General features: G+C 44.2%; 1 protein-coding gene across 3 annotated transcripts in view; it reads right to left on the bottom strand.

The window, feature by feature from the left end:
- Positions 1-22,168, bottom strand: part of ASTN2 (astrotactin 2) — a 682,965-nt gene that overhangs the window by 372,049 nt on the left and 288,748 nt on the right. For all 3 annotated transcript variants that reach the window (XM_028714606.2, XM_077922442.1, XM_077922443.1), the window contains exon 5: positions 8,477-8,584. In XM_028714606.2, coding sequence (XP_028570439.2) covers positions 8,477-8,584 — 108 coding nt within the window. The remainder of the gene's footprint in view (positions 1-8,476; positions 8,585-22,168) is intronic.

The raw sequence follows: 22,168 nt of genomic DNA, 5'->3' as shown, positions 1-22,168 counted from the left end.
CGCACACACACACTTCATGGATGACTAAAGCTATTCAATAATGTAACAAATATAACTCAGTTACATAAAACTACTCTCACCTTGAAACTCTTTTGATTCCCATCCATTTCTCATGTGTGTGTGCCCCCCTCCCAATTTCAGCACCTTGTTCTAGGGATATATAGCAACTGATCCATTTGTGACTTGGTTTTAAAAGATGCCATAATACTAAAAAATGCAGTTAGCTGGTTTTTGCAGGACAAAATGAAACTATGTAGTGGGGCAGGAGTTGTTGTTTTTGGGTGCAAAGACAGCCAAAACAGAATATGGGGAGGGATACAACCTGAAGGTTAACTGAAATGACCATTTGACCCTGTCCAAACACTTATGATTTGATGCCTTAGATGCCTAACTGAGTTTCCATTCTTAAGGAAATCAGCCCCGAGTGCTCACTGGAAGGACAGATCCTGAAGCTGAGGCTCCAATACTTTGGCCTCATGAGAAGGAAAAGACCCTGATGTTGGGAAAGATGGAGGACACAAGGAGAAGGGGACGACAGAGGATGAGATGGTTGGACAGTGTTCTCGAAGCTACTAAAACGAGTCTGACCAAACTGCGGGAGGCAGTGGAAGACTCTTTGCCTGCATATCAGGCAGGCGCTGTGTCTATTGTAATTTTGGCACCAATTGAACACCTTGTTCAACAAATCTTTTAAACAAAGGTATGTGTGTGTGTGTGTGTGTACCTGTGGCAGTCTGTATCTGTACTGCGTTTGAAATTGTTTTTATTTATGAAATAGTTCTATATACAGTGGTGCCTCGCAAGACGAAAAGAATCCATTCCGCGATTCTCTTCGTCTAGCGGTTATTTCGTCTTGCAAAGCAACCCCATTAGCGGCTTAGCGGATTAGCGCTATTAGCGGTTTAGCGGCTATTAAAGGCTTAGCGGCTGAGCTGCTGAAAGGCTATTAGCGGTTTAGCGGCTTAGAAAAAGGGGGGGAAAGTGGGGGGGAATGGCAAGACTCGCAAGACATTTTCGCCTTGCGAAGCAAGCCCATAGGGAAATTCGTCTTGCGAAGCAACTCAAAAACGGAAAACTCTTTCGTCTAGCGGGCTTTCCGTCTTGCGAGGCATTCGTCTTGCGGGGCACCACTGTAAATGAAATTGTTCTAACTGTGTATATAATGAAATGTTTTCATTGTTGATGTTTCTTATTGTGAAATAGCTTCTAGAGATTTTACAGGAAGCTATTCACAATAAATTAAATAAACAAGTGAAAGGTAGGGGAACTTGTGAATTTCTATCTACACCCCCGCCCCCCAAAAATCCCACCCATTACTGCTGTTATAGCCAGTGCCATGTCTCCTGTTATTATGCACCTTGTTTACTTAGCCCTAGCATCTATGTACATTTTGGGGGAAGGGGAAGGGAAGGGAGGGAGAAGAGAGGAGAAAGACTACCTAAATTTTTCATTCCACATCTCATTTGCTTTGCTTTGAAATAATAAGTGTCTGTTGCCTCCAGAGGCGTGTGAGGATCAAAGACAGGCTTCTGTGTATGTAACAGATTCCAAATACCTAATTTTCCCTTATAAAGGCCTTGTTTTAAACACCAAATACAGAAGCAGATCAAAGCCTGGATTCGTCTTTCTCTAACAGCCCTCGGAAGGCTCCGTGAGTCAGAGAGATACACACACAGTGGCTGATGCAAAATTGAGGCAGATAATTGGGCTCCCCTGAATACCCATTAAAGATTGCTGCAAATTAGGGGAAAGAGCTGGACATCCTGTAGACTAAAAAAAAAGGTCTTCTTTCCCCTAACCCCTCCCAAAAATAAGATATACTGGTGACATCTGCTGCAAGCCTCTGAACAACAGCAGAACCTCCTTATCTCAGTAAGGCGTGGAACTTATCACTGGACAAGAGGAACCTAAATCCCCATGGTCTTAATTAGGCTATAATGGGATGGTAGTGCTGGTTTATGAGGCAATAATACAGCTCTCCAGAGACCAAGCAATGCTTCGGCTCACTGTGTTATCTTGACAAAAGGAAGCTACCAAATATTGGTGAAGAAAACAGCCACACAGTCCAGGGAGAGGGAAGCAAATGCGGGCACAGCCCTGGAACAGAACAAAGTGGTCATAAACTTGGATGTTTTGGGGGGGGGGCACTAGTTATCACAGGGGTTTCTTCAGGCTACTACAAGATAACCATATTTGACTATACTACATAGAACCATGAGTGTGGGTATGTCATGTGACCTAGATACTCGCTCCCACAATGCAAACTGGCACAAGTAACAATGGGGCCAAACAGATGACTACAACGGAAGGTATGAATAAACTAGGACTTATAGCTGGTGTTATACACAGCAGAATGATGTGGTAGACTTCAGACTGTAGGTGGATGGTGGTACTTCCTAATGTCCCTTAGGACAAAAATTCATTAGAAACAGAAAAGCAGGCAAGGAATTGGAGTATAAACTGTCCCTTATGCTATTTATCAGCTATACAAAAGCAGCGGGAGATGAGGCTGAATCCTGCAAAGACAAAGGTGTAGTTAGTGGGTGTTTCCTGTGTCTGGGAATGAACTGCACAACCTGTTCTGGGAGAGGTGAACTCTTCCTGAAGGAAAAGGTTCATAGTCAGAGAGTAGTCCTGGGTTCCAATTGTCACTAGAGTCTCTGTGGATGGCAGTGCTTAGGCACAGCTTAGGCTGATTTGCCAGTTATGACCATTTCCGGACCAGGATAGCATGGCCTTCATTTTCCATGCCCTGCTGGCTTCCTGTCTGGACTACTGCAGTGTACTGTATGTGGGACAGCCCTTGAAGACTAGAAGCTGCAGCTGGTGCAAAAGGCAGCTGCTAGTTCGATAAGTGAGGCAGCCTGATGGGAACATGCCACTGGTCCTGAAAGCACTGTGGCGGCTACCTGTAAACTACTGGGCCCAATTCAATGTGTTGGTGCTACCATACAAAAGCCCTAAATGGTTGGGACCCAAGTACCTTAAAGAACACTTTCCCTTATACCAACTATCTTGGACACTACAATCTGCAGGTGAGACTCTGATGAGGTCATCTGTCTCCCTCCTCTCATTATTGACATTTGATGACTGAAGGACACTGTTCTTGGCAATCCTGAGATCATTGGAATGAAGAGAGAAGGTTTCAGAAATTGTTTTTATTGCAACTTTTAAAAAGAATGCTTCTCCCCTCCTAATTGTTTTATTATGGTTGTGTTTGCTGCCCTGAACTGCTTTGGCAGATATAAATTCAATATAAATAAATAATCTGTATTATCACGTGCTAGACTTCTGTTTGCAAGGAGTTTTACATAGGGAAGTCATTTTATTTCACCTGCAGCCTGGGGTGGTTACTGCCAATGTCCATTCTTATTCGCCTACCCCATTTTCCTGCAAGTGAAGAACAGGCTTTTAGCCAACAAGTGAAGAACAGGCCTTTAGACAACAGCAGGAAGAACAAAACACATCCACTAAAGCAAAAATGTGAGGAGTATTCATTACTCTTTTCTTCAGCGGGAGAAAGTACAAGAATGAATTGCTGTTAAACGAATTGGCTGTTAAATAAAGCCCAATATGAATTTATTATTTTAGCTACTTGATTTAAAAAATAACAACTTGTTTCAGATGTGCAGTTATTCTGGACTACAGTTCTTATCATCCCTGACCATTTACCATGTCTGGGTCTGATGAGAATTCGAATCCAACAGTAACTGGACAGCTCCCATGCTATCCTTGGTTGAGTGTGACATGCTAACAAGGCCACTGAATTTATTAACCTCAGGGGTTAACCTTGAATTCAGATTACTCACACTGGAACTCTCCCCCCAAAATCAAATGAGGAGAGATGTGCTTCACATGCAGAAAGTCTGCTTTATGATACAGCATAAAATGAGATGTACAGAGTTAAAGATGAACCACCAGATCCACTCCAATAAGCACTGGAAAAAAAAAAAAAAAAAAGGCACTGCAGCACGTTTAACAATTGTCCTCTGTCCTGCTATGGTTCATCTGGGCTGGAGGCACTTTTGCACTGCCCTTAATGGCCATTTAACTCCAAATAACCGTGACAAGAGGCCCACTATAAAAATCAACAGGAAAGCATCATCACTAACAATTAGCTGTCTCTGGTGACACAGCTTTCCCTAGTAGGAATTAGAAGCTCGCCCAATTATGGTTCTCAGCTGCAGTTCTAATTATTATGTTTATTAAAAAAAAGCCACCGTTTTCTCTTAAACTGGTGATCTCCCTTGCACATGGGATTAGCAGAGTTCAATACAGAAATAGAAATAGATGAGATAGATATAGATAATTTATTCCATAAAGGGAAAGTGGCAAAGATATCAAAACAAAACAGGCCATTTTTGACAATGGCCTACACAAGAGACTCACTGGGACATACAGAAAAAACGACCAGGAGCAAAGGACAATGGAGAGTTAAGGGGGAGGCAGCTGGCCCTGTAATCAAGACTTTGATCTTCAAGGTCATTTTCATCACTACCATCCCCTCACATCTAATAATGCCATCAATGAGGCAAGGTGAGGCAATTGCCTCAGAAGGCAGGGTCTACAGAGGCAGCAGACCTGGCCTCCAAGGAATATATTTCCCACGGTCACAGCGAATGCCTGATCTGCTGCCTCCTCAGAAGCCTCCCGCTCCCCCCCATGCAGCCTCTACAGTGACCTTTCTGCCCTGGCAAGGGGGGCATTTTGTGGTTTGCCTCAAGTACCAAAACGTATTGGGCCAGCCCTGGTGCCAACAGGATTGTATCAAAAAAGGGGGCACCAAGAAGCAAGGGGACGCAGGTGGCGCTGTGGGTAAAAGCCTCAGCGCCTAGGGCTTGCCGATCGAAAGGTCGGCGGTTCGAATCCCCGTGGCGGGGTGCGCTCCCGTTGCTCGGTCCCAGCGCCTGCCAACCTAGCAGTTCGAAAGCACTCCCGGGTGCAAGTAGATAAATAGGGACCGCTTACTAGCGGGAAGGTAAACGGCGTTTCCGTGTGCGGCTCTGGCTCGCCAGATGCAGCTTTGTCACGCTGGCCACGTGACCCGGAAGTGTCTCCGGACAGCGCTGGCCCCCGGCCTCTTGAGATGGGCGCACAACCCCAGAGTCTGGCAAGACTGGCCCGTACGGGCAGGGGTACCTTTACCTTTACCTTAAGAAGCAAGAGTGAAGCACCAGCATGGCCAAGATAATCCCAAAATTTACAAGAGGGAAATTAGGTAAATTGGGGGAGAACTGAGGGGGAAGAACTGAAAATTTTCAATAACTACAATGGAAAAGGACAGGGAATGAAGCATGGGAAAAGGAGTAGTAGAATGCTTGGAAGGGGAAGGAAAGCTTGGACCCTGATCAGGAACACTTCATTTATAGTTGGTTTCCTCTACTAAAGCTGTGCGCCAGATCCAACCAAATCATAGGTCCTTCCTGAACCAAATCAGGTAAATTCAGATGGACCAGGGTTTTGGCCATATTAGGTTGAAGTTGACCTGATCCAACCCAGGACAATCCAAAAGTTGGGAGGTCTGGCAATGAGGAGAGACGGAGAAGGATGCAGCCTGTTTGTGTCTTATTCTCCCCTCTCCCCCAGCCAACTGCATGTTTAATTAGGGTTGAAATACTAATTAAAACTGTGCAAGGATCCTGAATCAGTTTGGGGCCCAGATCCAGGTTGAGTTGGTCCTGGATCATCCTGGGTCAGATCTATCCTAGGATAGATTGGATACAATCCTGAATCTCCCTCGGGGCTTGTCAGCACTTCTATTTGCTCCACCACTTCCCCTGAGAGACCTGTCCAGATCTTCACTTTTTTGAAATATGGCAACCCTATTACTAGCAGTACATGTAAAAAGGATCTAGGCGTTTTGGTGGACCACAGCTTAACATGAGTCAACAGTGCATTTGCAGCAGCAAAAAGGCTAATGCTATTCTAGGCTGCATCAACATAAGTTTAGTGTCCCAATCAAGGGAAGCAATAGTCCCACTCTATTCTGCCTTGGCCAGAACACACCTGGAATACTGCGTCCAATTCTGGGCACCACAATTTAAGAAGGATGTTGGCAAGCTGGAACGTGTGCAGAGGAGGGCAACCAAGATGATCAAGGGTCTAGAAGCCAATCCTTATGAGGAATGGTTGAAGGAGCTAGGTATATTTAGTTTGGAAAAGAGGAGACTGAGAGGAGATAGGATAGCCATCTTCAGATATCTAAAGGGCTGTCACATGGAAGAGGGAACATGCTTGCTTTATCTTGCTCTTGAGGGTAGGAAAAGGACTCAAGGCAATGGCTTCAAGTTACAAGAAAGGAGATTCCGACTAAACATCCGGAAAATTTTTCTGGCAGTAAGAGCTGTTAGGCAGTGGAACAGACTCCCATAGGAGGTGGTGGACTCTCCTTCCTTGGAGGTTTATAAGTGGAGGTTGGAAGGCCATCTGCCATTGATGTTTTGTTTAGTTTCCTTCTTGGCAGGGGGTTGGATTGGATGACCCTAGGGTCCATTCCAACACTACAATTCTATGATTCTCACTTTCCAAAATGAAAGCTTGTGCACCATCAGCATGTGTCTGTTTCCAAAATATACCTGTGTTTGATCCAGTGTGCAACCACTGAGCCAGCTTTGCCCCAAAACGAACATATTCCTATGCATGCCAACACCTAATCACTGAAATAAATTTCACTGTTTTTTCCCAGGATAGTAGAGAAACTTTCTGATCCTGCATCTTGCTACGCTTAAGTACAGATAGTGAATGCAAAGCACAGAAGCCATCGCACAAAACAGTAATTTGTTCCTGAGCTCAAAGCACCCTGCAACTTCATTATTTCTTCACACTCATTTTTCAAAACCACCTCTTGTCACAAAAATAAAGGAATGCAAATGCAGATTAGAACTTTTTTTGGTGGGGAGGGAAGCAAGTGTGGGACACACTCTGAAACTAAGGCTTTAAAATAATAGAGAAAGAACAAGCCTCCTAACTCTGCTAAAACTGAAAGATGACACAACTCGGGAGGTTTCCCTGCTCTCCTTTTCTTGCATTTCTCTAGAATTGCCTATAGCCTGTTCTACACATACAGCAAAATGAGGTGGTGCAATCTATTGGTTGTATAGAGTGGATTGTATCACTTCAATGTGAAAGATACCTGCTTCAGGTAAAATAAAACACATTAAAAGAAATCTGCAAGAAGAAAGAAAGTGGCACAGAAGGAGAAAAGGTGGTCAACCAAGCCAATTCCTTGCCTTGCTGGCCAGTTTGTCTTTTTCTTTTCCTCTCCCCCTGCAGCCTGTTGAGATTTTTGTTAAAGTTTCTCATAATACAGTAAGATATAGAAAATAAGCAGGAAGAAGAAAGGAAAGAGAAAAGGAAAAGGAAATGAAGGGGGGGGAGAGAAAGGAAAAAGAAACAGAAAGAATCCATTTCCAGGGAAGGCAAGTACAGACAGCTCCAGAACAGCAAAGAACATCTGATTCCAGCTGAACACATGGGCTTATGACCAACTAAGTTCAACACAGAGTGGAGCTATTTAAATGAATGAATTTGATTAGTCATGTCTATAATTTTCAATGGGATGCGGGTGGCGCTGTGGGTAAAAGCCTCAGCGCCTAGGGCTTGCTGATCGAAAGGTCGGCGGTTCGAATCCCCGCGGCGGGGTGCGCTCCCGTTGCTCAGTCCCAGCGCCTGCCAACCTAGCAGTTCGAAAGCACCCCCGGGTGCAAGTAGATAAATAGGGACCGCTTACTGGCGGGAAGGTAAACGGTGTTTCCGTGTGCAGCTCTGGCTCGCCAGATGCAGCTTTGTCACACTGGCCACGTGACCCGGAAGTGTCTCCGGACAGCGCTGGCCCCCGGCCTCTTGAGTGAGATGGGCGCACAACCCTAGAGTCTGTCAAGACTGGCCCGTACGGGCAGGGGTACCTTTACCTTTATAATTTTCAATGGGCTTACTCTGAGTAGGACATGCCAGTGCAGGATAGTGCATATTGGGACTGGAAGGGTGACAAGCCAGGAGACCAGCAATAGTGCCACCCTACTGGGTGGGTTGCAAGTAGGAAAGCAGGCAGGTGGGCATTGGCTCAGGGTAGACTGAGGCTAGTGGGGAAGGGCCCCATTCGCCCTAGTGGACCAGCCTCCACTGGAACTGCCGCTGGATACAGCCCATGGGTTGTATGATGGTTAAGATCCTAGGCTTTATCAAATGATTTAATGTTTCCCAGGCAGTCAACCATCCAGTCATACATCTAGCTTCAGCAACGTTGTTGCATCACACACCTTCACCAATTGTATTGTATATTGTATTTAATTATGGGGTATCAGAGTTTCTAGGGGGCTAACCAGGCTGGGATAGCTGGGGTATCAGGCTTGTTGGCTTTTGAATATCTGATGTAGATTTTTTTCAATTTCATTGTTCTGTATGGGACAATGACAATAAAGATTATCGTATCATATTGTGGCCTAAACCATTAAATCAAATTTTCTCCCCTCCTCACCTTTGCTACGTCGTCGGCTCCTGTATTGCTCAGTGTAGAAGGTCAACTGAGTTTCATCATCTGCTTCAGAGCCAGAGTTGCCTTTGGTACGGCCAAATCCAATCCCACCTATGGAGAAGGAAATTGAGGATTAGTGCTAGTGATCATGGCAAACAGTTGCCCAGAAAACAAGTCTGACCCAAAACACACCCAGACCCACGGGGACAAGTGAATGGATTTTCTGAACTGCAGGCCCAAAGGAGGGCTCGAGGGAGTGGTTACACCAAAGTAGGGATACCAAAGAAGGATGTCCAAATGTCAGAGTGATCAGTTCTAGTGCTTTATTAAAGAAGGTCTAGACTTACAGCAAAGCAGCCTGCCAGGTCTCCAAGCCTTTTCAGATGTGGGACGGACACCACAGCAAAGAGATGGCTTGTCTGAACCCAGGCAAACATGCCTACATTCTTTATACACAAAGCAGCAGACATCACTTTGGCCAGGCCTACCCATCACTTCACCTGACCAGATGAGGGCATAAGGGACAAATTCCCAAGTCTCACAGATAGTTCCCCTTTCTGGGCTCAGAGCCCAGCACCCCAAGCCCAAAGATAAGCACAACCTCAAAGCAAGTGAATATAAACACATCTTAGCTCATTGTCACAACAACTACCAATTAATTGTGTGGTTATCTTGACAACCAAGATGGTGTTTACAGAGCTTCAAGAATAGTTCACCTTGGTTCAACACACTGGACTTTTGCTTTTTATCATTTTATTGGTTAAATCAGGTCCTAGTGCACAAGTGATATACAACAAAGCTCTTCACTAGTCAGCTGTCTAAGCAAGCCACTGCTGAAGATCTGTGCGAGTCTCAGATAGTTGGAGCAATAGAATATCCCCAACCACCATCCCTTAAAAGATACAGTGGTACCTCTAGTTGCGAATGGGATCCGTTCCAGAGCCCTGTTTGCAACCTGAGCAGAACACAACCCACGTCTGCACATCTGTGCACGTGCGGGTTGCAATTCGCCACTTCTGTGCATGCGCATGACATCATTTTGAGTGTCTGCACATGCGCAAGCGGCAAAACCCGGAAGTAACCCTTTCCGGTACTTCCAGGTCACCGCGGGACGCAAACTGAAAAGATTTAACCCAAAGCATCTTTAAACCGAGGTGTGACTGTGGGTGGGTGGGTTTCCAGGGGATTCTGGAGACATAGTAGCCTCTAAGAGTTAGGGATCCCTGAAGGCTCTTTCCTCAATTCCTGAACCTGCTCCTTTCTCCCTTCCTCTTGCTGACTGGCCTCTGGCTCCTGCTCCACTTCTGCCTCTTCTGGCAATCGCTTCACAAATACTTCAGGCATCAATGAAGGAATTGGTGACAGGGGAAGATTTCTCCTCACTTGTGGCATGGAACCCTACGCATCACTGGCACCTTCCCCAAGATCATTCTCTTCACTCTCCTCTTCCTCTGCCCACAAATCCCCTCTCTCCTTGACCTCCTGCCAGTCCCTGACAGAGTCTTCTCTACCAGACCTTTCCCCCAAAGTCACCTGCTTTTGGACATTGTGAGATCCATGCTCCTGGTGATTTTGAAACTGTACGGGTAAGGGAAACCAAAGAAGAAAAGCAAAATGAAAGGCCTTGTGAAAATGTTTGGCACACGCCTCTCACTCTGTGAAGAAGGTTAAAAGGAAAGAGGCCTCTGGGGGCTGACAGTGGCCCTTTAAACTGCCATTAAAGTATTTTACTGTTGTAAAAATTCTTTATTATTCTACGCAGAAGTGCAGCCTCCACGCTTCTTGGCAAGAGAACTGCAAATGAAAGTGCCGCCCCCTGGCCCATGGAAATCTTAATCACTTCAAGCCAAGGAGGCAGAGGACTGCACCAAATGGATAGCAGTTAAAGACACAAAAGCTGCTTTCAGTTGTGAGTAATACTGAGGACTGGCCCCTTCAAGAGACCTCTGTTCCAAATCAAGAACTAAAAGAAATTTTTAACCTGACAGAGCTCAGCCTTACCGAAGTTGGTTGGGAGGGAAGCAATAAGGTCAAGCAACCACCAAGAGATGTGAAAATCTCTTGGAAAGTGTAATGGAAACTGTGCTGAGATGTAGGTCAGGCTGAGAATCTGACCAGTAAATAATAGATTTGGTCAATGAATCAAAATAAATATTGTCAATACAGTGGTACCTCGGGTTACATACACTTCAGGTTACATACGCTTCAGGTTACAGACTCCGCTAACCCAGAAATAGTGCTTCAGGTTAAGAACTTTGCTTCAGGATGAGAACAGAAATCGTGCTCCGGCGGCGCGGCAGCAGCAGGAGGCCCCATTAGCTAAAGTGGTGTTTCAGGTTAAGAACAGTTTCAGGTTAAGTACGGACCTCCGGAACAATTTAAGTACTTAACCCGAGGTACCACTGTCAAGCTTCTTCTTATTTTCTTAATGCAGTGACTTGTGAAGAATAGAAGGCATGCTTTTTGTCTTCACAAAAAGTGGCAGAAGCCCTGCCCCCTTTTTATCAGGAGTTCCATCCTTTTATGTAAGTGTTGCATTGTTTTATATAAATTTTTATATTGTTTAATAGACATTTGATCCCCTGCCCCCCAAAAGTCTGTTTTATGAGATCATATGACTTTTCTACATGTCTGGCTTCTAGCCCCCAACCTGATAGTTTCAAGTCATTTCCCCAACCTAAGGCATGGGTGCCCATCCTAAAGGTCTGGGTTGTACCTCAGTATGTTTCACCCTTTGGATGTCTGGAGATCCATTTTGAGGTGGCCTGCCCCTTGCCTCACCAATAAGGGATGCAGAAGATCCACCATCTTTGCCAAGGGCATGATGGACAACTCAACCAACAGGAGCAGATAAGGAGGGGTATTTCCACTATCACCTGACTCAACCAATGAACTCCTCAGAAGACAGGGCATGGCTTTAGTATGGGTATAGAAAAGCATCCCAAAGGCACCTGTCTCAAGCTGTTGGCTATGGCATACTGTGCCAGCTCTATGATGAAGCAGGTTGCCCACCTCACATCTAACCATTTAACAGAGAACCAAAGTCTCCAAAGAGAGTCACAGGAAAGCCATTTTGTAACCAGTTGTGAACCATGTGAACTGTACTCAAATTATCAAGGATAGTTGGGAGAGAGTGACCATATGGTGGCATTTTCTTGGAGCCTGTGTTTGGAGAAGCATCAGCTCAACGACCACGCAGACTGAATTCCTGAATGAGATAGTTAGCAGGGCTAGGAGCTCAGAGAGAGGGGAAGAGGCAAATATATTAAAGTGTTTCTTGTTTGGGGGTTGGAGGACACTCACTGCCTGTCTGCCTCACAAAGGGCTCATACACACTTCTGCTTGTCCTACTGCTTTCCCCTGGGAAAACCCGCTCTTTACTGCTGAATCAGAGCAAAGGTCAATTGGGTTTTCCGCAGATTGACATTTGCTCTGATTCAGGGCTCATCCACTCTTCTGCTTGCCGCATGCCTAGAAAACATACGTCCAATAAGTTTTCTGCCTGTTTTGTGCTTTCTAGGCATGGGGCTGAGCAATTTTCTGTTTCTCCCGCTGTTTTTCCCTCATAAAATCTTCGCTTTTTTCACTAAATTGGAGCAAATATCAATCTGCAAAAACCTGTTTGCTCCAATTCAGCAGTAAAGAGCAGGTTTTTCAGGGGAAAGTGGCAGAGCAAATGGAAAACCTCTTGCACCCATGCAGAGAATGAACAGGACAAGCAAAAGACCTCTCAGACCCATGCTTTCTAGGGACAGGATGAGCAGAAATGTGGACAAGCCCTGACCTGTGAAATTTTAGATCCATCTTTTTTATTAATATATAATAAAAAACATTTTAAAATAAGAAGGCTAAAAATTAGGAGAGCCATCCCTGTTCTTATTTGCCAGACAGGCTATGTTATAGAGCCAGCTTGGGTGAGATTAATGGCTATCTTGCCCTTGAAATATTTAAGGCTAAAAACACTACTGGCTTCCCACATTCTAGGAAATGTCACTCGGGTAAAAGATCTCAACCTCTGGCACAGCCAGAAGACAAGGTGTGTGGGGGGGAATTCTTCATGAAGCTCACTACAGAGTGCTTATCAAATTATATACACATAATCTAGCCTACTGTATAAGGATAAAATGAGATTTTAAATATTGTGAAACACACTGAAATGTGTGTGCTATACACAGTCGTCAGCCTTCAGAGAGCAAGCAATTAATTGTTATTGTGATACTGAGGTCTCTTAGGCAAGAACATGCTTCATACTGCTGCCGATTAAGAGAGCAATGGAGATCTACAGGCTATACCAAGGGTTGCCAATCTAAAAAAAATCCTACCATGTCAAGGTTGCCATATCCAAACAAGGTTTGGCATTACCAAACAAAATTTGTTGTATCCAATGTTAACCCTACTCAGAGTATAGCTACTATTGGCTTTCTCCTTCCTTCCCTCCTTTGCTGTTATTTTTTTAAAAAATGTTTTAACTGTTTTTAACTATAATTGTATTTTAATCATAATTATATATTTTTCTTGAAAACAACTTTACTACAGTCAGGCCATGCATAAATTTTGTTAAATAAATAAATTGAAAATAATGGACATTACTAACTTAAGATCTATTAATTTCAGTGGGATTACTCTGAGTAGAACTTAGTTGGATGAAGAACACTGTGGGTTGTTTTTTTCTAAGACAACGTGGAACTGTATGCTTTATCATTTTCTATTATTTGATTAGTCTTTCACGTCTGTATTTCTACTCTTTACCAACAGAAAGTTAAAGAGATGCTAAAGTAAAAAACACAAGGCAGGGAAAAAGATGTCTAGGGTGGAGGTGTTACCTAACAACAACCAAAACCCTCTGTAAAATTCCATCAAAGAGAAACAAATCATTATTCTGGGTGGCTGCTAATTGAAGCCCTCTGGCTATGAACTAGCAATGCCCGGGCTGCGATTTGCTGGCACTCCTCCACCTCCTGGTAAGCTTTTGCACTGGAATAACAGTGGGAGCCATACAGCCAATATTAATAGAATTGTGATTTCTCTGAAAATTATGGCATGAGTGCAATCTGGCTAACACAAAGCCCTGCACATAGTAAGCTACTGCATATGGCATGGTGGTTTGCTTCTGGCTTACTGCAAAAGCTCCAGACCTGGAAGATCATGTAATAAGCAAGGCTTATTCCCCACACTGCAAAATCTTCCATTTCTGCATTCAGATACTACTTCCTGCAAAGCAACAACATGTTCTTTAGTTCTGAAGCCATTGTTTTCCTGCATTCAACCGACAAGGGACAGGCTCTCTTTAATGATACTTGTGCCTGGTAAAACATTGTTTCTAATTTTGATTTGGGGAAAGAATTGGGGATGTCTTTAAAAGAATGTTGTGTTAGTTGCATCCCTTGAGCCCTAGTTTTTATCATTTTACTTTTATATTGCCCCCAAGGCTCTCAGCTGTGTGCATTTGTGTGCGCACAGACACACACAGCTAATCTTCACAACAATCCTGGTGGGTTCAGCTGAAAGAGTTACTGGAGCAAAGTCACCGTGAGCTTCATTTAAACACAAGCATCCCTAGTCTCAGACAGACATTCTAACCAGTTGCCTTTCTTTAGTTCTGAGCTACTTCTTCAGACATTAACACACACCACACACACACACCAGCTTGTAGGTATCTTGACACTGGTTGCTAGGACCTAGGGCCATCCATCAACACATCACCAAGTGTCCAATCTATGATATCATATGCTGCCGCTGGCAAAGTTCATTTCGAACTATTGGCACCATATAGAGCCTGCTATTTCAGAATAAATTAATACAACATGTTGGAGGGAAATATGCAATGAGACAAGGGGTCCTTAGGCTACAATTTCTTGCTGTCAGAATAAGGGTGCTGTAAGGATACAATAGTCCCTATGTTACCTCTATTAAATGTTTGAGAGTGTGCATTTTGAGGCCCAGATTTGGGGGCAGGGGCTGGGGCAGGGGCAGGAATCTATGGCTAAACTCAAACAAAGTGAGCTGGAAAACTAAGTTCAGCACCCATCCATATCGGGCACCCATCATTTTAAGTTATCAAAAATGTAGTGGCCTGGCCAATAGATCTACAGCAATGGCAAATAAAATGTGGTGAGCAGGACTGGGCTCTGCCCTGTTTTTTTATTAGGAGGGGGAGGGAAGCTGAGGCACCCTGAACTCTCCCCTTTAAAAATCTGGCACCGTACCTGTTCACAAGCGCACAACGTAGGGCAAAGTGCTCTCATGAATGACCCAGTACCATTCAATTCTTGAAGTCCTAAAGGAGATAGCAACTGCCTGGGTTGGATTTATTCAGTGACTGGGGGAAAATTCTCATGTTCCTAAGCTGCGAGGAAGCTCTGTGCTACCTATGTTCCCTAGTTGCAGCCTCTACAGGTTCAGGAGTGGAGGAAGAGAAGCAGGTTGTGTTGAAAACATTCCCAAGGACACTAGCATTGGGAGGGAGAAAACACATGGGAATGCTTCTGAAGTGTAGGAAAGTCTTCAGGAAAACTAGAGTTAGATGATAGCAAACCACTCAGCCAAGAACTGGAGACAAATATTTCAAAGGAAAATGTGTTGAGGCTTCTGCTCAGACAACAGACCCTGGCAGTGGCACAGATTCAGCTGCACTCTTCTGGAAGGTATGAAAAGTTGCCAAGCTTTGCAATACTTTGGAAAATGCCCCTGTTTGGAGAATATCTAGAAAGGTCGTCCGTGGGGAAATTTTGGGCTATATCTAACCACCTTGTTTTGCTGGCCCAGACATCCTGTTGCCTGAAGTGGAGTCCAAATGGTATCCACACCTCTAGCTGGGGGTCCATTCCTGCTTTTATCTATGTCCCATCCTGTGGCCACTTCATTGTGGTGACTGAAGCAAGCTGCTTCACTTTACCACATGACAGGGTAGGACCCTGGCAGAGACCGACTGGCATGTTCTCTCCCTCCTGGTCAATCATTCGGGAGCTTCATGAGCTTTCTTCAGCCCGAACATCACAGCGACCAATGTCAACAGACATCAGCACACTTAGGGATCCACAGTTTGACAAGCTTGTGTAACAGACCTCAGCAACTCAGCATTTTGTGTATAAACACACACGGAGCACTGCAACATGGCTCCCTCTCTCTCTAGCATCAGACAACAAAGAGAATGAACAAAGGACAATAGTCCCACTTCATGGAACACAATAACACAAACATCCTGTCTCCGTCACTTCCCACGTTGTAGAGTCAAAACATATACCGTCATGTGATAGACAATCCCATGACTGCAATCACGGAGCAGGAATTCTAACAGGGATCTGGCTGCTTCCAAGTCCAGATATTTCCCAATGTAGGGTCCTAACTGCCCTTGCTGGAGTGGTGGTCTTGGAGTGTAGCATGCAGATATCACAGATGGGTGAAGCAGGACAGCGTAGGGGGCTAGACTCCTGATATTTATGCCAAACCCAACTGACCAAAAGCTGATGTTATGCACCAATCCTCACTGGGCTGGGGGGGGGGGGCTTTCACACTGAGTTTTTCCTAAAGGTGTTTGGGGGCTCTTTTTGATCTGACTTCTGCAACATTTGGGAGGATACCCCAGAACTATTTATATTTTATACTCCCACTTCTTGTGCAAGAATGTTGTAGTTTTGGCTGCTTAAGGATCAGAACTTTGAGAGTGCTATTTGTAGGTGATTTATTTTCAGTTTTCTCCTATAAATGCACAGATACCTTTAACAATTTATTGGAGGGGGGCGACAACTGTAGTCCTGTGCATTGTGCATCTACAGCAGCAAGACCATAAGTAGTATAGTGATCGCTTTGAGAATTGTCACTGCCATAAGCCAGTTAGTAAAGCCCAATAAACTAAATGTTTCATTAAACCAGTTTCTGTCTCTAAGGGGCCACAGCACTTTTTGCAGTTTTATATACATCTCTTCTTGCAGGAAATGATCCTCCACAAGAATGTAAGTTTTATATCTGTAATTTAGTCAAGGGAAACTGTTGAGGCTCAAACGACTCAAAACCCACCTATGTTAAGATGTTTTAATGTCTAGTTTAAGCACTTAATTATTCAGCTAAAAGCAAGATAGCTCACTGACTAAGGGAGCATTTAATGGACTGCTGCCACACAAAAGGCACAAGCCAGAGGAGGAAGGGGGGGTGCTTTTAGAAGACTGCAGCCCATTGCACAGCTGCCTGCCATTCTTCACCCCTCCATTTTTGTTCAGCTGCTGGTTGCGCCTCCATGATTGATGGCGCTGACAGGTTAAATTACCCAGGCCACACATCTTCAGAAAGTCAGTGACAGGGATATTGCATTTTCTGATTACCTAGAACCTGCACAGGTTTTTAAAACATGGGGATGGGGCAGAACAATGTGTTGCTGCACAAGCTGGAAAGGAAATCAGCATTCTGACTCCCTGGGAAGAGGCAATGGTAATTCACTTAGCAGGAAGGAAGGGGGGGCAGAATTAGAATGTATTCCTTTTCCAAGCAGCTGCACTAGTTAAGATCTTGAGAGGTGGAATAAGCTGAGAGATGGAGACCCATTGAGTATCATGGTTGAGCTTGGGTCTATCTGGTCATAGTCTAACATTCTAACTACTACTGGCTCTTTATGGATGGTAAAAAGTGAGAGATTGGTGGGATTTGGGGGGAGGGGCTGGGGGCTGGGCTTCAGTGTCACAATAGGGGAAATGGAGGGGGGAATTTAACTGGCCACATTACAGCTGGGAGGTTGGGTATTTGTCTAGTGAGAACGATGGGGTGTTTGTCAGTAAGCAGTGAAAGCAAATGTGTGTCTACTCACAAGTAAGCTCTACTGAATTCAATGGGGCTTATTCCCAGGAAAGTAGAAGTAGGTTTAGTAGAACTCGGTGGAGCACACACATGCATGGAGCTGCACTTGGCCCTCTGAGTGGGGAAGCAGATCCAACTTGACATTTGTAAATTACAATACAATACAATACAAATACAAATATTTTTTTTTGGCATTTCAAGTTAAGACATTTCAAGTCAGTGGGATAGGTTTAAAAGGGACAGGAGTGAGGCTGTCGAGGGTCGCAAGCACTCAGTTGTTCTGCTTCACTATTCCCTAGAGGGATGATTCATTAAGAACCCTTTCGGGTAAGATGGAGATTAAAAAGGAAGCCATTGAGGCAGTAATGTCCTTGTTCCTGTCCACTAGGAGGAACCTCATTTGGCTTTCTCTCAGAACTGTGGGTTGCAGGTCCAGCATCTTGCTCAGCATCTGTTTGCGAACTCTGCTGTGCAAAGGGCAGTCCAAGAGAATATGGTCCAGTGAGTCTGGTACTCCCTGACTGCAGGCACACAGGTGCGCTTGATAAGGAATTTGTGAGTATCTACCTGTGGCCACTGCGGAGGGGAAGGCATTTAGTCTACTTAAATTACTCTTCAGTTAGCTGAGACAGATTAAATTGTTTAAATTTTACAATTCTTTCAATTTTTGACTTCTAACTATAGTAGCAGTTTGAAAGCACATCAGTGCAAGTAGATAAATAGGTACCGCTCTGGTGGGAAGGTAAACGGCGTTTCTGTGTGCTGCTCTGGTTCTCCAGGAGCGGCTTAGTCATGCTGGCCACATGACCCAGAAAAACTGTCTGTAGACAAATGTCAGCTCCCTCGGCCAGTAAAGCGAGATGAGCACCACAAACCCAGTGTCGTTCACAACTGGACTTAGCGGTCAGGGGTCCCTTTACCTTTTTAACTATACTTATACAGCTTTAATTTTAAAGAAAATGTGCTGATTTAAAAACTGTAAAATAACAGTTGTAACAGTATGTTAAAGGTAAGTAAAATTTATCAGTTTTAGACCCCTAAGTAGTAGCAGTTGCCAAGACATGACCCTGTTTGCTTCTGATGTAGTTCCATCCTTACTTCAATCATAGTGATATATTGGTATATTGTGATGTTTAAGCTGGTGATAGTGCCCAACCCTAGACACAACAGCAAACGTCACTGGGCATAACGCCACCCTTTTTGTGCATGCATGCATGCTTCTCTCCCCCCATGATTTACTCATGGAAATGGCAGGCGGGAACTGCTTGCCAGAAGACCACCACAATTTTATTGCATGGCATGATACATGAAAACTGCAAGGAAATGCCAGTGCAAATGGATTGTTTTTCGAAAGCAATGAACACAGAAATGAATGCTAAACTTCTGCTGGATTCCATTAGATTTCCAGAAGTGGCTTTAACATTGTGTGAAAGAACACATAAAATGTGGTAATCATCAGGTAAGGAAAAAGAAAAAGTACTGTTTGAATGCAGCCCAGGAGTCGGGGGGGGGGGGGGCGATCTGCAGCTATTAATGTAGCTTCTGCCAGAAACACATCTTAATCAAGGCATTTCTTCTCTGTAATCCTGTTTCCTGATTTACAAGCTTGATAATCCACTCAACAGACTAACATGTAGCCACAGCTGCCCACAGGGCCTAATTCCAGCTCTTGAAGCAAGAGCAGCAAGAAAGCTAGAAGGTGTCTTGCCATCATGGTTCTGTCCTGGGCCTATTGTTATTCAACATCTTTATAAATAACTTGGATGAAGGGGATGCTCATCAGATTTGCAGATGACACCAAACTGGGAGGGGTAGCTAATGCCGTAGAAGACGGAACTGGGATTCAAAAAAGACCTTAACAGATTGGAGAACTGAGCCAAAACTAACAAAGTGAATTTCAAAAGGGACACATGTCAGGTTCTACACTTGGAACAACAATGAGCAACACGTCGCCTAACAATATACTGATAATATTTTTATAACACTATACTGTTTCAAAATTCATAAACAGAAGACATATAATATGTGCATGGAGTCACAAACTAATAAGAATCAAATAAATGTTCCATGAACAGGAATGGTAGGAGTGGTAATTCACTGTCAAAGATCACTGAAATGGAGGCAGAATGCCTTTCCACAGTCAATATCCTACAAACGTGAGATGGGTGCTCCAAATGTCTCAATAGGGTGCTCCGAGCACAGCAGCAGACAGTACAGTTCTTCCAGGATAATGAACTGTTTCAATGATAAATCTTCATCAGCTAACAATAATATGAAATGAAAACCATTACATTCAGATACAGTCCAGTGAAAGGAATGGCAGCCCTGCATGTTAACCAACCAATAATAAATACATACCAAATTAATAGACCCCAAAGGTACATCAAATGGCTATGGATCAGCTATCACTAAAAAGTGTAGTAAGCTGATGCTGTTGGCAAAACCCTAGTGGCATTATAAAGGCTCTCAACAGGTGCAATGAATCACATAGATTTACAGGAAATTTAAAGGTACATTATCTGAAATATAGCAAAGAACATACCAACAGTAGCCATCTTGACAGAAAACTTAAACAAAACAATTAAAATCTAATTCAGTATTTAGACCCCCAGGGTGCAGAGATTTAAACAGATAGATCAGTCTGGTTTCTTGTTGGTACAGTAATTTGACATAATCTCTCCTCATCCCAACTTTTTTTCTGATTAACCTATAAGACTGTGTAGAGTAGATCTGTATCTGCATGATGGTGTTCTACAAAGTGCTCAACTAGAGGTGCCTTCATGACTTGATTCCTAATGTGGGCTTGATGTTTCCCAATGCGGACACTGACAGCCTGCGTAGCAGATCCAATGTAAATTAAATTGCAAGGGCATCTAATTAAGTACACCACATATTTGGTCTGGCAGGTACTGAAGTGGCGGATAGTGAATTATAAAGTTAGACTGAGCATCGTAGATCTCTTTTGTCTGTAACACAAACTGGCAAGATACACATCTGCTACATTTATGATGACCCATCAAGCAAGAACTAGTGGGAGAACATGCAAATGTAAGGTCAGAGTGGACCAGTATGTCTTTAATAGACCGAGTTTTTCTGAAGCCAACCAATCTAATATTACTTAATTTTACTTAATGGTGGCTTATTGAGTCTTTTTATACGCTTTATGTGTTTAATATGTCTGGATTACCAATGTTGTTTCCTCCCCTCTTTTATGATTTTATTGTCTAAACTATGCCAATAACGGCTGAATGAATGAAATGAATGATTCTTCACCACCAGACTTCACCAACTCTGCTTCCTGGCCTCCCTTCTTTCACTCACCAGCTTCTGCCTCTGATTCTTGACTTCTCTCTGCCACAGACTCTCCCAGCTCACTAAGCCCTGTTACCCCTTCAGCTTCCAACACCTTCTCCTCCCCGTCTTCTCCCTCTGACCACTCAGCGTCATCCCACTAGCACTCTCTGGGCCCTGACACTTCTTCCCCTGGTGGTTCCCCAACTGATTACTCCCACCATTCCTCGGCGTTCAACCAGTCTATGACAATTTCTATGCAGAGCAAGAAAACACTGAACGGAGGTAAACCTAAGAGGAGAGGGGTATAGATGGAAAGCCACCACCACTATGACTCCTGCTATTTTTCTTTTTGAAAAGTCAGCAAAGAGCACAAATATTTGCTTGCTAGAGAGAGGCACACAGCCCCACTACCGAATTAGGTCACTAGCCCATCTAGTCTAGCATCCTGTCAACACAGTGGCCAAACTTATAAAATAAAATTTATTATTATTATTATTATTATTATTATTATTATTATTATTATTATTATTCCACCCACCTGGCTGGGTTTCCCCAGCCACTCTGGGCAGCTTCCAACAGAATATAAAAACATAATAAAATGTCAAACGTTTAAAAACTTCCCTGAACAGGGCTGCCTTCAGGTGTCTTCTAAAAATTGTGTAGTTCTTTATATCCTTGACATATGATGGGAGGGCGTTCTACAGGGAGGGTGCCACTACTGAGAAGACCCTCTGCCTAGTTCCTTGTAACTTCACTTCTCACAGTGAGGGAACTGCCAGAAGACCCTTGGAAGTGGACCTTAGTGTCTGAGCTGAATGATGGGGGTGGAGACACTCCTTCAAGTACACTGAGCCAAGGCCATTTAGGGCTTTAAAGGTCAGTACCAACACTTTGAATTGGGCTCAGAAATGTACTGGGAGCCAGTGAAGATCCTGTAGGACTGGTGCTATAGGGTCCCAGCAGCCACTCCCGGTCATCAGTCTAGCTGCCACATTCTGGATTAGTTGCAGTTTCCGGGTCACCTTCAAAGGTAGCCCCATGTAGAGCGCATTGCAGTAGTCCAAGTGGGAGATAACAAGAACATGCACACTCTGGCAAGAAAGTGCACAGGCAAGTAGGGTCTCAGGCAGCATACCAGGTGGAGCTCGTAGATAGCTGCCCTGGACACAAGATTGACCTGTGCCTCCATGGACAACAGTGAGTCCAAAATGACTCCCAGGCTGCACACTTGGTACTTCAGGGGCACAGTTACCCCACTCAGGACCAGGAAGTCCCTGTCCCCCAGAAATAGTACAGTGGTACCTCTGGTTACATACTTAATTCGTTCCGGAGGTCCGTTCTTAACCTGAAACTGTTCTTAACTTGAGGCACCACTTTAGCTAATGGGGCCTCCTCCTGCTGCTGCTGCCGCTGCCACTGCCACGCCACTGGAGCATGATTTCTGTTCTCATCCTGAAGCAAAGTTCTTAACCCGAGGTACTATTTCTAGGTTAGCAGAGTCTGTAACCTGAAGCGTATGTAACCTGAGATACCACTGCACTTCTGTCTTTCGGGATTCAACCTCATTTGCCCATGGGAAGCCAAGAAGCAGGACATGAGTGAAACAGCACTCTC

The sequence above is a fragment of the Podarcis muralis genome, chromosome Z (genome assembly GCF_964188315.1).
Source record: "Podarcis muralis chromosome Z, rPodMur119.hap1.1, whole genome shotgun sequence".
Classification (NCBI taxonomy): domain Eukaryota; kingdom Metazoa; phylum Chordata; class Lepidosauria; order Squamata; family Lacertidae; genus Podarcis; species Podarcis muralis.
The sequence above is the reverse complement of the archived record's forward strand: the minus strand, read 5'-3'. Positions and strand labels throughout refer to the sequence as shown.